The sequence below is a fragment of the Grus americana genome, chromosome 19 (genome assembly GCF_028858705.1).
Source record: "Grus americana isolate bGruAme1 chromosome 19, bGruAme1.mat, whole genome shotgun sequence".
NCBI lineage: Eukaryota > Metazoa > Chordata > Aves > Gruiformes > Gruidae > Grus > Grus americana.
This window is the reverse complement of record NC_072870.1, coordinates 9,670,462-9,688,201: the sequence shown is the minus strand read 5'-3', so window position 1 is coordinate 9,688,201 and position 17,740 is coordinate 9,670,462. Positions and strand designations below refer to the sequence as shown.

Below are 17,740 nucleotides of genomic sequence, written 5' to 3'. Positions count from 1 at the left end.
TCTTGAATTTACTACAGACAACCAGGTAAATTTAAAAGAAAACAACCCACACAAATATTCAGCAGCTAATCAAACCACATAATTTGTTTTCCACTGGGTACCATAAATACTGAAAGGAGAACATGTAAAAGTGTAAGAGAGAAGAAAATGGACTGATGCAACTGCAAACAACTTTTTTTAAATAAGTACGCACTTTTTTGTTTCTAAACTGCATGTTATTCTTAACTCTCTTTGCTAATGAAATGAATGATGCCACTGATCAAAGCTGTGAGCAATACTGTTGAGTCGATAATTCAGTTGTTAGAGGCCTTCAGAAATAATCCAATAGTCACTTTACATGCATTGATATAATTTTTAACATTATTTGGATTTCTATACTGCCTGCCAGAAAAATATTATTAAAGAACAGCGATAAGATAAATTAAAAGAATCTGTCAGTAATAGTTTAGGATTATTATTCCCATCATATAAGAGGACAACTTCTGAAGATGATGATTACAAATGTACATAAAGCCACAAGTGTATCAGAGTCAGGGCTTAAAACAGGAGCCACAAGACTGGCTCTCCAAAAAAATATTATTTATTTATATCTGACATCTCTTTGTGATAAGAAAAGCTACCAAAACATCTTCAAGAAACAGATTTTTTCCAACTTCTCATTTTTTCATTGCTTTAATAAATGTTCCTCTAACTCATTGTTTAAATGAATTATGCCCCCTGGAGACATATCCCACACTTTTAGAAAAAGTAGCACTGCAAGGAATTCATAGCATGATTGTCACCTGGCCATACACGCCATCTGTTATATTCCCAAAGGCCACTATTTCATTTCGTGGACTTGTGTTACTTCATATAATGTAACAGCACTAAATTAAGAGAAAAGTGCCAGATTGAAGACTATAATGCTTCTGCTCACTTCTATCCCTGCAGGCATCTTTGCAATAAGAAGCTTGCCTATCGACTGTATAACCTAGTATCAACTTAGTAGACTATTCTGGTTTTATACAGTCATCATACGCTGTCATTTTTCGCCAAATCTCAATTTAGTTACCAGCTTAGTCTAATGACGTTATACACAATTTATACATTTATGTCAGAATGGAAGTCTATTTTCTCCATTTAAGTTTAGACTAGCATAATTTCATTCAAATGATAAACTATACAATAAGCAATTTTCACTAAAACTAAATTTAAGTTAAAACTTATTTTGCAGTGACAAAACTTCAAATTCATTTCTTACTATTAGCATTCCACAACTTGCTTAGATTTTTCTTAACAAATTTTAACTAATGCTCTTACTCTTCAAAGAGGAATCTAAGAAATCAGACCTGTAACAACAAGAATTTACAATGAGATTTTACTAATGTAGACTATTTTGTCTCAACTTTCTTTCTAAACTTTCCTTTATGTCATCACACTTGTATTAGGTCTAATTCAAATAACAAGAGTCTTCCAGCTGATGTTTCTCTTCTTATCTATAAATCTGTGTCTGTACCTCCATATATCTATGACAAAATTATGGCACCTATGATAGATATGGATGACAGACAGCTATATCTATCTATGTATATGATAAATTTTGGTGGAGAAGGATGAATTAATTCTATCCTGTTAATAAAATTTGGGGGGAATTTTTTTATTTGAGAAAGTAAGCTATACCACTTCTTCTAAACCTGGAAAGAGATCAGTGAGCACGATAATTGAATTGACCTTTTGCAAAGGTCTGAGAGAAACCTCCGCTTTTTCTCCCTTTCAAAAATACTTGTAGGCTAAACATCAAACAACGGTTTCAAGCCCACCAACAGTGTGAACAATTAGTACATTTGAGAAGACCTAAGAATTTTCATTTGGTTTATAAGCTCAAGAACAATTTGTCTCTGCAAATGTTTTCCTTTATGCGTATCTGGACCACAAGCGAAAAAGCCTGCAACCAAACTAAAGTGGATTGTGAATGTAAAACAAAACCTCTGAATTATAACAACGCTCAAATGCACAACAGGCTGAAAACCAGGCAGTTGCCAGTACAGAACAGCTAAATACCTGATGTCTGCAATAGGAGGTTTTTTGGCCTGATTTATCCTCTTTGTATTAACAGTGAGGAATTAATCTTTAAAGATGTTGCAAAAATAGTTCTACAAATTATATATATATTTAGTTATGTTCAGTTTATCTCACCTTCCCAGGGCTTGGTTCAGAGCCCTATAAGCTTGAATTTCATACCACTGACTCCCTGGCAAAAGGCCTCTTGAATTTTTGTGCTGGTCATTGTACTTCCTCTTTAATTCAACCTAGGAAAGGAATCACAAAATATTGGTTTTAATAGCAATGTCAAAAATATTCTAAAATGGGAAAACAAGAAAACATTTATTAAATAAGTATCTAAAGTGTGCTTCAATGTTTCAACTCTGCATTTTGCATACTAACCAATTATGGCTTTTACCCTTCTAAAGTTATTCTTAACAATAGATCTATTCCAATAATTTATATGTAATGGCACAACAACCACACGCTTATCCAAATCTCTGTGCCAGCAAGAGAAGGATAAGCTGTTTACACAGGCAAAACCCCCAGATACAAGTAAATGGACTAACTAGACCACAGTTTTATTTGCTCATCTGGAAGTAAATGATACAATGGAGATCTTTATCCTTTCCTTTATCACAAACACTGACTCCTAATGTATTGCTGGGACCAGACCATACTTTCCTCAAGTGAGGGTTAAGCAAATATAACCTCTTCTTCTAAAGAAAGTAAGAAAGTACTTTAGAGACAGAGTGGCCTTGCCAAAGTCCCAGGAGTCAGCAACACCAACTCTAATTCCTAGCTTGGCACCACCTTCTGTGGTTTGGAAACAAACGTTTCACTGGCTAAATGGGAAGCAAAGGCGGCAGCTAAGGTTTGCAGGCCATTGGGCTAGCATAAGGCAGAAGAGAGCACGCTCCTCTTTTTTTAAAAAAGCTCTCTCCTAGCTGCTTCAAAAGCAGTTCTGATATCAACTGCAAAAGAAATCCCCTGCCTCCCCTTTCTAATCATATAGAAAACGACCCATACAATACCTGATCTGCATTTGAACAAGAATTTCTATTTGGACATTATACACATGTCCAACATATATCAAAAGAATTTATTATTATTGGGAAGGGGGGGACTGAATTTTTGTTTTTTTTAAATAAGCAAACAAAACTACAGCAAAAAGGGTCTTTCCATTGCTCTTTTGTACAGTATTAACCTTTCTAAACTGACAAGCGAAAGGACACGCTTCAGGAGAGAAAACAGCAGACTTCTAACCTCTTCTGACAGGTAACTTTCAAGTTGCATTTGGATAAGAAATTTTATTTTATGTACTTATGCCCTTTAAATTGCCTGTCAAATTTACAAATTCAATCTTTACAGCCAGAAAGTAAATTCAGTTTGATTTCACAGATTTAATATTTGTTCCAGTCTCTCAGAATTTACTAACTGGCATGTGAGGTTTCCTTTGTAATTTTCAAAACAGAAGATGATTTCTTCTGAATATTTTATGAACATTAAAACCATTCCTTAAAAAGGAACTTAAGCATATCTGTGCATTTCTACAAATGGAAATACTACCTGGAGAAACAAAAGGCTATTCCTCATCACTTGAAATGAGGTATGATGTTGGAAAATTTCACTGAAGTCTTTGAAACGTAACCAATGACAATGTACTCCTGTACATACTTTGCATTTGTCTTCTAGTCCTTGTAAGTTGTCTAACAACTTCCTCTTTTGAAAAATTTCTGTTATCAGTAAGATTTTGGCCAATTGTACCAAATGTAGCTTTACTCCAGTTTCTTACTCCGCTAGCAGATTATCCAAAACAGTATTAGAATAACTAGCCATGTTTCTTACACTAATAAAAATTACGACATTTTTAATTGTGTGCCTAAAACCACTGAAGCAACAGCAGAATGCAAAGCAGTCAGATCCTCTGCCTTGTATTGCATTACCCTGTGAATAAAATATATTACTTCCACATTCCTCTAACACATTTTAGCATTATGCAAATCGGTACTGCTTGCACTGCCCATCAACAATGACGTTTCATTTCCAAATTATATAAAAATCCATATTCCCTTGGTCTAAATGTGTAATGTATCTTAAAAACCTATCTTTTCCATCTTAATTAAAAAATGAGTTAACAGAAAATAAACATTCTGTTTTCTCACTTAAACGATCATGTCTCAGCATGAGACGACAACTTACATTGCTGAGAGTTCAGTTTTCATTATAAGTCTGCTAAAGGTAAAAGGCCAGGGCATGTCATTTTAATGCAATCAGAATCTATTTCATTGTATAACTCTTACCTTATCAAGCATCAAATCAACGCCCAATTCACAGTGACATGTTACATATGTGAAAAAGCCAGTCTCTCCTGCTAGCAAATATCCTAAATGTGCAGTAAACCACAGGCTAGAAGGGATTAGTTAAAATGTCAAAAGACAGCCTTTTACTTTTACCTGTTCATCCTTAAAAATATACTCTTAGCTATCAGGCATGCTTTACAGACAAATAGCTTCAGCAAGCAGCAGCAGAAGGCCCATGGCAAGCTCTGCCATCTTGTAGCTGTCAGACAGATTAGTCTTTGATCTATCTGGGAGGTCATGGTCACATTCACGTTAACTGAAGTCTAACAACATTATACCTGCTAACCGCTCCTTCTTTTAATGCTTAATTAGTTCGACATCTTTCACTATGGAATATTAACTGAGAAATATCAACAAAAAATAAATGCCATGAACAAATTTATTTTTATGACTTGGAAAAATATTTTGAGATGGTTTCTGCTACAATTCAAAAGAATTTTCAAGTGTATTTTTCAATCAAAATTAGCAATACAAGTTTTTCTTCAACGACAACAACATTAAACATCATTTTAAGTGTTCGATAAACCACAAAAAAAGTTACCTGTGGTAACATTGCTTCACATGAAGAAACTCATGACTTACGCAGGATATGAGTGATATATAAGTGCATAAAGTGGATTTATATTGCAATGACCATGGACAATATCAGTTAGCTTATGACACAAAGCACAGAAGATTAGCTCTAAAAATTAGCACTTGTTTTTGAACCCCAAAATAACCTGCAAATTCAGATACAGAAATCTGCAACATGCCCTTTAGCTACATGCCAGGCTGAACCAGATTTATTCAAAATTAACAAAAAGAGGGCTATATTTAACAGCAAGGTATACAATTAGCAATCTATGATGAGCTAATTGTTTCTACAGAAAAATCTATGGTTGGACAATAAAATTAAAGCACATTTTCGCCTTTATATTGAGATCTTTCTGTAAATATAAAGTTCTGTAAAAGCTTCTCCTTGTTTTGTGGTCATAATTACAACTGAGATAAGGAAATCTGAAACACAATTTCTGTATATTTTAGATATCTTCAGCTAAATGTCTGCATCATGCTAATTTACCTGTGATGAAGTTTTAAGGAGAAAGCATTTAACTTGCAAAGAATAAAAAACTACTGTGCTACACTACTAATTACTTTTTTAAAATGTTACTGCAGTAAAACCAAGCAGACACTCTTTCAGAGTCATCTTATCTCAGCCAAAGAACAGGACCTTAGATCTAAAGAGTTAATAGCAAAGCCTAGCAGGACTGGAGAATGTGCATTGGGGTACTTACCATTCATAATCAGAGTTCTGTAAACCTATTTATCAGAGCCAGTATCACAATATAAAGGTTGAATGGGCTAAGCTGCAGTATACAATTTATTTTGTGTGATTTAAATTGGCAAAATAAACTGTGTTTTGTTTTACTTCATCTGGCAAAGTTTCGATATTTTTTTAAATGCATTACTCTATTTAACCAAATAGAGTGCTATATTTTGCTTTCTAAAAACAAACAAAAAATCCTAAGCTGTTACTAACAGTTACCAAGCCAGGCCTGTTCTTTGACAAGACATCACTTCACAAACATCTTCAACTGTCTCCTATTTTCTCTGGTAGATTAAGAATGATGTCCAGTTTGTAACCTGTGGGATTACACACTAGCTACCCAGAAGTCTAAAGACAAGACAGAAATTCATGAATACAATGGCACTATTGTGAGCAGCTGAAAAGCACTCATCTAAACCTGCATTTCTCTTTACATCAGCACTTCGCAGTGTCGAGACAGCCCAGGCTAAAGAAAGAGATAACTGCTTAATGGAAAAAGGCAAATAAGCTTGGAACTGTGTCAATACATGCACACATGTGTTAGTAGGTACATCTACACACATGTGTAAACTCATGCCTGGCACTCCCCAGCACTCTCCTCCATCTATTCTCCATGGAAATAAAAGTCAGAAAAAGGATATAAATGTTCTCTGGCATTCCACTGACTTGTTTCTCTGTTTTTATGAGAGGAAAAATAGTAATTAAAACAAAAACCATTGCTCATATCATCCAAAACACTTTAAAAGACACCTTCATGTTTAACATCTTCTAATTCCCCACCTCCTAAAAACAAACAAGCAAAAAATACCAGGTGGTCATTCCCTGCTTTCATCCCAAAAAAGAGACATAAAAATGGTTTTTAAGCAAATCTACCGTCCTAAAACTCTCATGTGTCCAGTTAGTCTCTATTCCACCTGAAATAGCAATAATTAGAATTCTTCAAGAACATACTTGCCATCTACTTTCCTCCTGACGAATGCCAAGTAATCATAAAAGTTTGTAAGTGCGGGAAAGTAAAAGACATGAAAACCCATTTCTTTTCTTTTACATCTGAAAATCCTTAAATGGAAGTAGCATTAACTAGTGCAGCATTTAACTTTTCCCCCCTCACTTCAAAAGCAGTAACAACGTCTGTGAGATTTGAGACTAAATAATGCACGTGTAAAGACCTGGGTGAGTCATAGAATATGCTTCAAACATCCTCACTCCTCAGTAGACCTACTAAAAGCTGTATCTAAACACAACATCTCAATTTATTAGCCCGCAGGAAAAAAGATATTATGGCAGGGTGTTATCTTTAAATGCTCCAAGCATTCCAAGTGCAGTGTTAATACATATAAAACAGTATGAAATAAGCAAATGCTTATTAACTATAATTTATCAAACTAGATTCTGTATATGACAATAATTTATTAAGGCCATTCTAACCATCTTGTATACCTAAAGATGGTCACCAGACACATAAATATAACACTCTTCTGTTTTCACACACAAATATTGCATTTTTTTAAAAAACAACAAGAAAACCCCACAACTGTGAGCACGGCGATACCATATATGCTGTGAATAAGCTACGATCAGCCAGAGATGTGATCAATACTTTGGACTGCTCAATTATCTTCAAGATGCTCTGTCACACAGCTCCATCCTACAAGAGTCTCTTCAGCAGATGAATCACTGCAAGGCTGAACTCTGCACCTACCGCCGTCCAGCGGCTGCCCCTTACAGAGGCTATCTGCTCAAATCAATAGTTCGTGCATCAAAGCCACATAAGCTTAAAAATAGTTCAGGTGACCTTTTCTGCTCGAAAATTTCTACGTGCGCTTAAAAAATTGCCTTTCTTAGATAATACTGAATAAAATAAGGAAATAACATCTCTGCAGATCTAGATCTCAGACTAGCTATAACTTGCAGACTGTTGCACCCAAACAGCGCACCTGAAAAGATAATGGGCATCCATGGGATTTAAATGTTTCTTGCCTGAATGCAGATACAATCGAAATTAGGAAAAGGTACTGAAACTGGAAAAACTCCCATGAAGGTGGCAAGAAAGAAACTTTATACAGAAAAACACTGCTAGTTTGTTTTCCCCATAGCCCAAAAACTTAAATATGACTTCAAAAAGTAAAGCCAAACGATCCCACAGTAAAGTACTGTCTATTAAGTCTACTAACTGGCCAGTACTATCTTCTGGGGCAGAAAAACAGTACTACCACTTTATGCAAAGCCATATTTCTCTTATTTAGAATTCACAAGGTCTTTTATGACTAAATGCTTCCCCAGTATTCTCACTCTTAATCCCAGCGTTAGAGAGATGGGAAGCTTATGTAATGTTGTAACTGCTGAACACTTTTAGTATTGTCAACTACACCATGCGGCATCTCAGAGATCTGGAAGTTTTACGGTTTGACAAATCTTGTAGCACATTCACCCCAGGCCCATCTACTCATCTCAGTCTTGTAAGCTTTGAGGGACTGCGAACAAGTGACTTGATTAAAATCTAATGCAACCAAAACTCTCCTCTGAAGAGAAAATTCAATCCATTTCCAGTGAAGCAGAAGTGAAAAAAATCAAACAGCTTCCCTTGAGGTACAACGCTGCTGCATACGCTCAGTGCCACTGCGTCTAAGGTGAAGTGGTAAGTGTCAGTCATCCTTACAAATCCCCAAGGTGATAGCTTCACTTTTAAAGCTTTCAACATACTTTGACAGTAAAGTAAAAACTTAAAGGTCAACACTACTTGCTAAGGACAAGATAAACACAAGAAAATCACTTTGAAATTTTTTATGGATCAGAAAAGTAAACTATTAAATATAAAGGAAAAGTTTTGATTTGCTGTATTATTTATCCAAAGGCTTAACTTCCAGATATATTCACAGATGACTTCGGTGATCTGTGCCAACATATTGACATTAGCCTTGCACCAGCAGAAGAGAAATGCCATCCACTAGTCTTACATGTTAAGTTGAACTTGAATGGTACCTTTCTTAACCCATGGAATACATCATTCCTGTAGCTTTTACAGCTGCTCCCACAAATTAAGCCACTGCCACCCATATTTTTTTTCTTAATTAGCACAGTTTCTATTGGATGTAAGAAGAGCGTGGATTGCTTTGGATTTTCGCAACTATTCTTATTTCTAGAAAAGTGGGAAGTGAAAGGCTTTTGAGATACATTACTGTTTCAAACTGATGTAAGAAATTACCACACCACCACATACTTAATGCATTGCTTGCTTTTCTTTTTGTAACACAGGTAGCTATACCACCTGACATTTTCCTTCGGGGAGAAGGGGAAAAAAAAAAAAGTGATGGAGATCTGCAATATCCAGCCAGTCATCTTGTTATGATGTGATTCCGCACACTGCATTACCCCTTAGTAAGCAGTATCACAGCAGATTGCAATAATTTACGGCATACTGCTGCGAGACAAGAACAATGCTGGCCGAATAATCTGAAAGCATGCTCTTTTACAAAATTTAGAAGTATATTGTCTAGATAATTGTCATTTAACATCTAGAGGCTTGCTGCGTAACATTGTACATTTCAATGATGTAAGTATATTTCTTATTTATATCCTTAACTTGATTGTTTCAAAAAGCTACTTTGCAATTAAAATACAAAATAAAATTGAGTATGAAGTGGGGCATGGAAGACAGACAAGTGTATGTGCATATACACACACACACACATCGCACTTTGACCCTATTCAGTATTTCCCTCTCAGAGAGCATTCAATAAATAAATAACATACCATGATGTTTGGCTTTCCTGTGAAAGTTCCATAAATGTTTTTCTGCTCCCCAATTTATATTTGTAATTTTTTCCAAGTAACGGAATGAAGAGGAAAGTAAAAGTGGCTTAGGTTTAGACAGCCATTAACATAGACAAACAAAATTGACCACTTTTTACAAATATTTTAATCATACTGATGTCAGGTCACCCGAAAATGATCACACATACAGTGACAGTCATTGCAAAAGCCTTGAGACAGATTTGACTGGGAAGTTGTGGGAAAGTTGCTCAGAAACATTCAGCCTGCTTAAAACAATCACATCTATAACAGAACAGTCAGTCTCATATCTTTAAAAAAATTCTTAACTTCACAGAAAATTTTCAAATTCTACTAAAGATAAGCACAACAATGATCTTCCCATAAAATGTAATTTTCTGTATCAGTATGCCCATATTTTAAAACAATAATTTATTTTAGATAAGTGGAAATATTTTTCAAATGATCCAAAGCTACGATGGCATTCACACAGTTCATGGTATGTTTCTCAACTCAGGTTAAGCATCTAAAATAACAATCATTTTCTTAGAAATTTTTCTTTTCCGAGAATATAGTGTGCAAGAAATGACTTATTTCAGCAACCACTTATCTAGCATAAGATCCTTTCGCCCTTCAATGAAGAAAAATCATATAGGCTTAAAAATTGCCATAAGGACTAGAAATTAACTTAAATATTCAGAAAAATGCCATTACTCTGAAGTGATACAAATATCTCTAATTTGTTGAGCTCTTGAGAAAGGAGAAAGAAACTTCAGCCCTATAGCTGCAAACTCTTCATATCATTAAGTTACATATACCCCAGAAAATTGTAATTGAAATGATGTGTTCCATCGTGTTTCCCAAATTATGTTGCTGGAAACAATAAAGAAAGTATTTGCCATCGTAGTTCATATTCACCCTATAGCAGCTATGGGAAATACTTCTCATTACTGGCAAAGTCAGCTCCAGTTCTCAAGTAATGTCACTGCACAGAAATCCTAGCCTTATCAAGTTTATTTTCCTTGTACATCTATTGATGTAAAAGGGTTTGACTGCATTTTCCTCTATGTTTTGGTAAAGTTCTCTTAGCTGTTACATGATTAAGTACACTCTTACTGTACTACGATCAAAAGCATCTGGAAAGGTGGAAGTGAAGAAATGCTCTCTGGGAAAGTTAGCTTAATGCTTGCACTTCAGAGTCGCCCATTATCAACATTTCATAGCGAGTTTCTTTATTTTCAGGTCCCCAAGGTAAGAACAGTAAATTATGACTTGAACTAAACAAGTCACACTTGGCTCCAAAATCAGATTTTCCTACCTCCAGTTTCAGGTCCCAGAGGTGGGCAGAGGAAATCCTGGTCACAGCCAAAGAAGTCATTTTTGGCTCTGAAATAAATTTTCCTCCTTTACTAGAGCCAAACCCTACCATTGAGAGTACCATAGCTTTAAGCAATACTTTAACATTTCTTTTATATATTTTGCTTTAGCAATCTGATTCTTCAGCAATACGAAACCATTTTCAATAACACAGAATTAGGGTTTTGGCCTCTCTTTCTCAAATCAGTATTGTTTATTATCAAGTATGCTTCTGAGCCTTAAGAATTTCTTTCTCTCTAACACTGACAAAGTGTTTTAGACTCTTCTCTTTGTGAAAATGAGCGAACATAAGATACTATGTGCCTAAAATTTTAAAGTGAAACTAAATGACACTCTTTAAAGGTTCTACAGAAAATAATGTAACTTATAAGAGCATACAGTTACTTAAGGAGACTAAATGCTTGCCATTTAATACCAGAAGTTGTGGCATATATTTAGCACAAACATATGGAGAAAATAAAATTGGATATTATACATTGCACTTGACAATGAGTTTCTTGCCCAAGTAAAGACTGATGTCTGGATCCAAAATGCTACAATTCAAAATATATAACAGAAGTTAATGCATAGTATGTTAGCATCAAATAACATGTATATGGGATTACACATCTTTTTCTGTCACATTATTTATGCTCTCTAATATTACAGTTCACTGGTATTAGCATCAAGTTACAAATCATAAAATATATTTAGAAAGCAGGTTGATCACAGACAAGTAATATTAGTGGAGATGAGCCAACATCAAACTGCCAACATAAAATATTGGTCTCCAAAGGTACAATTCTACAAACACTTAGATTGTGCACAGTCCTAGAAGTATTAAAGGGATTACTCACACAAGTAAAAGCTATGTGCAGGAGTAAGGGGTTATAGAATTGAGTCTTAAGAGGACTTTTGTTAACCCAAAAAGCAGACATGCAAGTGTATTTTCATGTAGAAGCGGAGCACTTTTTAGTGATTTAAACCAATCCCAGAAGTATATCATTCATGGATATTCCAAGGGGATTGTTAATCACTTGCATTTCCTGTTTTTAAAGGGATGTCATTATTAATCATCTTACCAGTTTCTTCATTCCATGTATCTACTAAGCACCTATTGCTATGTAAAAGCAACAGATGTACCTGTGTTCACAGTTTTATGTCCACATAGGTCTAACCTGACTTGTGCCAATCTTTGCTAAAAACAGCCAGTTTTCCCTCAAAAATATAATTCCAATTCCTTTCCTGAGCTGAAATGCCGCTGAAAAGGATGCTTAATCTTCCAAATTTCTTTTGTATCTATGCATGCATTTCTACAAAGCCACTAATTAATCTTCTTCAATGAACAGAGTAACTATCCTTCACGCTATCCTCTTTCACTCAGCTGACAGTCTCAGCTTAACTGCTAAAAGAAACATGCATTAATCCAGAACTTTTTGGGGTATCTGAAAAGCCTAAAGCCCTGGACAAAACAAAATGTTTCTCAATTTAAAGGGAAGTACTGCTAGCTGGATATCACTTTGAATCCCAGTTCTTGAGCAAAAAACACGTTTACAATAAAAACAATTTCCCCTAGCATTATTCCAGGAGCATTGCCATGCACCAGACAGCTCCTCAAATCTGATGCTTAGAGACTGGTGCATGCCCTTCTCTCATCTAGAATTGATCACTGCAGTGCTTTGTGCATTACCATATCTAAATATACACACTCAAACCTTTAGCTGCTTGCAATTTGGCAGCTAGTGTTTCTATCCCTGCTCAAAAATTTAGAGGTTTTCTTCAGTCTAATTAAAAAAAATAGTTCAGCACAACACTGATTTTTTGGAATTTAGTTATCGGTAATGGGATGTACTGCCTGTGATTCTATTAATATTACATATCTGGCTGATCTGAAAGTAAAAATCAAATGCACTATTTTAATCTTAAGCAACATAATCCTTTGTGAACATAATTTACCCTTGACACATTCTTTTCAATTTAATTCTGTGTCATTTAGGACACAAAAATATTGACTTTCTGGAAATCATTTGGAGTAAATTGTAAGACTTCCAGCCATACTACAGATCAAGTATTTCCAAAATATCATTTCAGTGCATGCTTCTAAAACAAAGCATTTCTAACTCTTTCTAGAGTGCTAAATATTCTTTGAATGTAAATGTTTTTATACTAAAGTACAGCGTATTATATTTTAGCAAGTAAAAAAAAATGTTATGGCTGAATAAATGCTTCAAGGAAGTTATGCAAACATTGAAAGAACGTTGGACTAGGCAGCCACCACTAACATAACCTTACTAGTCCTTATAGGATGTGGGGTTTTTTCCACCAAGGCTGTAATTAGGCACACGCTGTAGACAACAAAGAAGTCTTTGGTTGTTCACTTAAGCTCCGAACACATCTCTCAAACCAAAGCTGAGTCAGTTCAGGCTTTCAAGTGCAAACCCATGATTTTCTTGTTTGATTTGGCATTACTAATAACCAGAATCCAGCTGTTCCTGGTATTTATTTATTCTGTGATACTTCACTTTGTTTCTTAGCTTCACAAAATAGTCCCAAAAAAGCTCTAAAAGGTACACATAAGATAAAGCTGTGATGGTGGCTATTATCGCTGGAAAGAAGCGTGCCAGCAACCGGGTGACTACCTAAGTGGCATGCGCAGACCACTAAAAAATAAGTGGTCTTTCAAACTAGTCAATAATAAATGTTCTTTTTCAGTAAGGAGAAAGAAAGTATAGAAAAACATTTTTCCATAGTCATTGGCTTTCTTTTCCTTCAAGAATGCCTGGCTTCAACCATGAAGTGCCTATTCTAATGGAACATCATCTATCCATTAGACAAGTCCTGTTGAAGTCAGAAGGAAGGAAGTACTGATGTGGGTAATCACACAGCAGTGCAAGCAACAGGATGCTACTCTGGCCGCCTGCTGAAAAATACAAATTGTCTCCAATTTCTTTAGAAAGCAGTTAGAAGTTTTTGCCTAAAGTTAGATGAAGCTTGGATTATCAAAAAAGTAAGGTCCTCAGTATCCAGGAAGAGGTTCTGTTATGTCATAATTTCATACCTCAAAATTTCAAGCTAATAAAGCAGCATTAACTTGGAAAAGGTTTACAATTCCACTCTCAGTTAAAGTGGAAAGTGTCATACACATAATTACACTGAAGAAGGCAACAGGGATTAGAAAGGCGACACGCAACAGTCAATGATCTAGCGCGTGAAATACATTCCTTCATTATATTACTATTTACGCTATAGCTAGCTACCCATTTTCTGAAAGAATTTTTTTATCAATATGAATGCTCTATTTAAAATAGTATTTTCCTAGCATTTATCCTAGACTTTCACAACCAAATGCCCTGTCACAGTAAGTAACTTCATTTCTATACAAATGACATAAGTTTTGGTTTATGAAGACAGGCAAGCGAAGACTGAAACATGTACTGTTGCTTGACAAAATATGAAGTTAATGATCATTTTAGCAATGCGATAGTCTTCCCTAGCAATGTCAAACAAAAATTTACAACACATCTAGCATGACATACATTTATTTAGAATGTCAAATAAGCCCACAAGACACGCTACACTGTTCCTCCTTCTACCTGGGTAGAAGGTATCTCAACTCAAATGAGATTGAGGGGAGTCCAAGAGTAAACATTTAGGAAAAAATATTTGTGCATATTTGGTGTTTTAAACATGACACAAAACTAAAGTACAACTCTTTCTCTTCCTACCTGAAGGTCTTTCACATTTGGAAATGGAATACCTATGGTTATAACGGCACGGGCGTTCTCATCACAGAAATCCAAGCCTTCACTAACTTTTCCTCTGCATACGGCAATAAGGAGTGCTCCATCTTGAACAAGCCAGAGAGGAATATACAAGTCATTCCCAGTGATAAACTGAGGATCAGAAGAAAGCTTCACCCACATCTTTTAAAAAGTTAAACATAATATAGTATAAAGCACTGTGTATCAATCTGGAAAAGGTGAGTGGATAAAAAAGTACTTTGTTAGAGGGATAAGATTAACTTCACTTTCATCAATAATATCGTGATTTTGAATATCAACTAGCAAGATAATTTTGCACCATACAATATAGTGGTACTTAATTACGCAAGAATGTATGTATTACAAAATTTTAAATCTTAAATTTTGCGCTCCAAAAAATCACGCTATTTATTTTTTGACAAACTATCACTCTTTGTTCTCTGTACCAATACTTAAGTATTTTGAGAAGAAATCCTATAGTGGCTGTAATAGAAGATGGTAAATCACAGTTATGCAATGTACTAGAAGTCTGATTCTTTGAGAAGCCAGTCTGTGCCCTGCTGGACACGTGACTGCACATCTTTACACAGCTCACTGCCTTTGGAATATCATTATTAGGATTATTCTTGTGCTTCCCTGTATCCTCATGCAACAATACAAATAGCAGTTAATCTTCCTCATTTATCACAATAACTTGATAAGCTGAGGTTAATTTAACTGTTTATCTACATCTTATTCTAATTGCTAAGCACTTTAAGAATTGCCCCCTTTTTTAACTTGAAGAGTGTGCAACAATTATTTCATATGACTGAAGAATGTACCTTTTTCTCCTTTACATTTTATTGCATCATAGTATATTTTCAGCAGTTCATCAAAGTCACTCTTCGCCCCTCCTTGAGGCTCTGCAATGACTGTCTTAACCAGCTCCAGGTTTCTCCATAAGCCAGTGTGCATCCATCGATCTTTTAATTTGTCCAACAGCTGTAAACAAGCAGAAAAATCCAGAAGAGCTGTAATGAAAGATCAATCACTTGAACTGTTCAAATAAAGCACACAAAGACACTTATTTTAGTGAAATTATTCAGGTTTTGTATTTATGACAAGTTTCCCTACCATACACCGTTCCACAGCTATGCAACACTTTGTAAACATGATGGCTAATTAGAAACAGTGCAGATTTTCAAGTTATCAAAGCAAAACTCTCTAAATCTATGAGAGTGGTCACTAAAGAGCATCTTCTGGTATTCTCAAAGCAAGAGGAATGTCATTCAAAGAAAAACGGAAATTACCTGGTTTTTCGATTACCAAACGAGATTCAAAAATAAGACTGGAAGCAAACTCTAAATTAATTTGAAACACGCCTTTATACCTTAAATTCCCACAATATTTCAATATTTTAAAATTTACATAGATAAGTTGGGGGAGGAGGTATTGATGTAGGATGTATGAACAGCCTCCTCTGCTTCTTGAAGGGCCTGTCAGCTTTGTTAGAGCTACCAGATTCTGAACTGTGCACATTTTACTCCAAATCAGTATATGTTCAAATCTCGCAAGCAAATAAGCTTGTTCCACATTTAGTGCAAATGCAATGAAAATACGTATTCCATTACAAAAAGCAAAGTCTAAAATTACCACAGAAACTGAAGTCAGACAGGTGGGGGTCATTTAGCAGTTAACAGTCATCACATGCCCTTTTTTCATCAATTTCTAGACAGAATTTTATCAAGACAAGGAGCAAAAAAAGTCACTCCTCCAACCTGACATGTTTGTTTGATGGTGCACGGCACTGCTCTCAAGACAAGAGCAAGGCAACCCACACGTTTTAGAATGAACCGAGTCGATCTGGTTCCATGGACAGAAGTAAATACTTTATTTGACTCCTTTTACTGTTCAGTGATGATTAGCATGTCACTAACTATTGTGCAGTAGTGTTACTGAGCTTCGTTATGTACAGAGATTTTAAATTCACAGGTTCTGTAAGAAGTGTTGTGCTTTTAATTTGTCTGTACTTCCCTCAGCTGCATTCACTGAAGACTTTCTCAGTATTTTGCTTCAGGCTATATAAACTGCTCCATCTGGAACCTGCACTTGCCCCAGTTCACTGCTCAAAAAGCCACAGCATTCCGTAACTCCAACCCACTTGCCTTTCTCATGCACTCCAGTCAAGATCTCAGGATCTTGAATGGTTAGATTGTTACACAACTAATCTGTCCTATGTCCGAACATACAGTTTAAGTAGTATCGTGAGGCAGAACCAATGGTAACTAATTGTTGCCACATTTTTGTTTACAGGGAGAACGCTTGCAAATTTATAGGAAACTGTTTACAAGAACCCTTGTGTATTCCATGTCCTCAACATTAAAGATCTGAACTTGTTCTCTGACATTAAGTATCTGGATTGGTTCCTTTTGAGGGGATAAATACGATGTTATCCTTGTATTTTCACTATCTTTGCTCAAGCCTCTATTCAAGGAATTACACTTGCTTTCTACTGACATGACACGATTCTCAAGAAAGCACAGAAAGACTAAGTGATGAACAGTAGGAACAGTTTCCTACACACACAGATGTTACTGTAGAATAAATCATCTCTTCTAAATGTGTCTGTCCTACTGTTTGTCCTCTTCTCTACCAGCTCTGTCATTTCCTGGCAGCACGCTGTCTGTAACCTCTTTCTATAAAATAAAGGTTGTAATACTGTGACCGAGCAATGACTGTCCATCTTGCCATCCACAGCCTGCCACTATGCCTTCAGTTCTTGGATATGATACGGAGATAATTCTAGTAAAGAAAAGAATCAAAGAAATTATGCCTCTAAGTACGTCCATTTGGGATCTGTTAGAGCTGCCAGTGACTGTGATATTATTAGCTTTCCAGATTTCATCCTTCCTTCTGTGAAACTAATGTCTGCCTGGGCACCCACTTAGCAATCTATACTAAATTCACTTCTAGCACTGCCTGCTGTTTACCATGCATGACAAAAGGAGCCCAGTAAGATAATATAGACAGGCTATATTTGGGTATAACTGAATTTGACATTTACATACATAAAACTATCCATGCTTTGACTTCTAAGCATCACTTGCCCCTGACTTTCTCCTCCTCCTATCAGCCCAGATACTGAAATCAACTGACATTTTTCACAAACACATCCTTATGAG

General features: G+C 35.6%; 1 protein-coding gene across 3 annotated transcripts in view; it reads right to left on the bottom strand.

Annotated features, from left to right (window-relative positions):
- Positions 1–17,740, bottom strand: part of BRIP1 (BRCA1 interacting helicase 1) — a 63,044-nt gene that overhangs the window by 4,915 nt on the left and 40,389 nt on the right. For all 3 annotated transcript variants that reach the window (XM_054847922.1, XM_054847923.1, XM_054847924.1), the window contains 3 exons: positions 15,401–15,560; positions 14,544–14,665; positions 2,176–2,288 (listed from right to left, as the gene is read on the bottom strand). In XM_054847922.1, the coding sequence (XP_054703897.1) occupies positions 2,176–2,288; positions 14,544–14,665; positions 15,401–15,560 (395 nt within the window). The remainder of the gene's footprint in view (positions 1–2,175; positions 2,289–14,543; positions 14,666–15,400; positions 15,561–17,740) is intronic.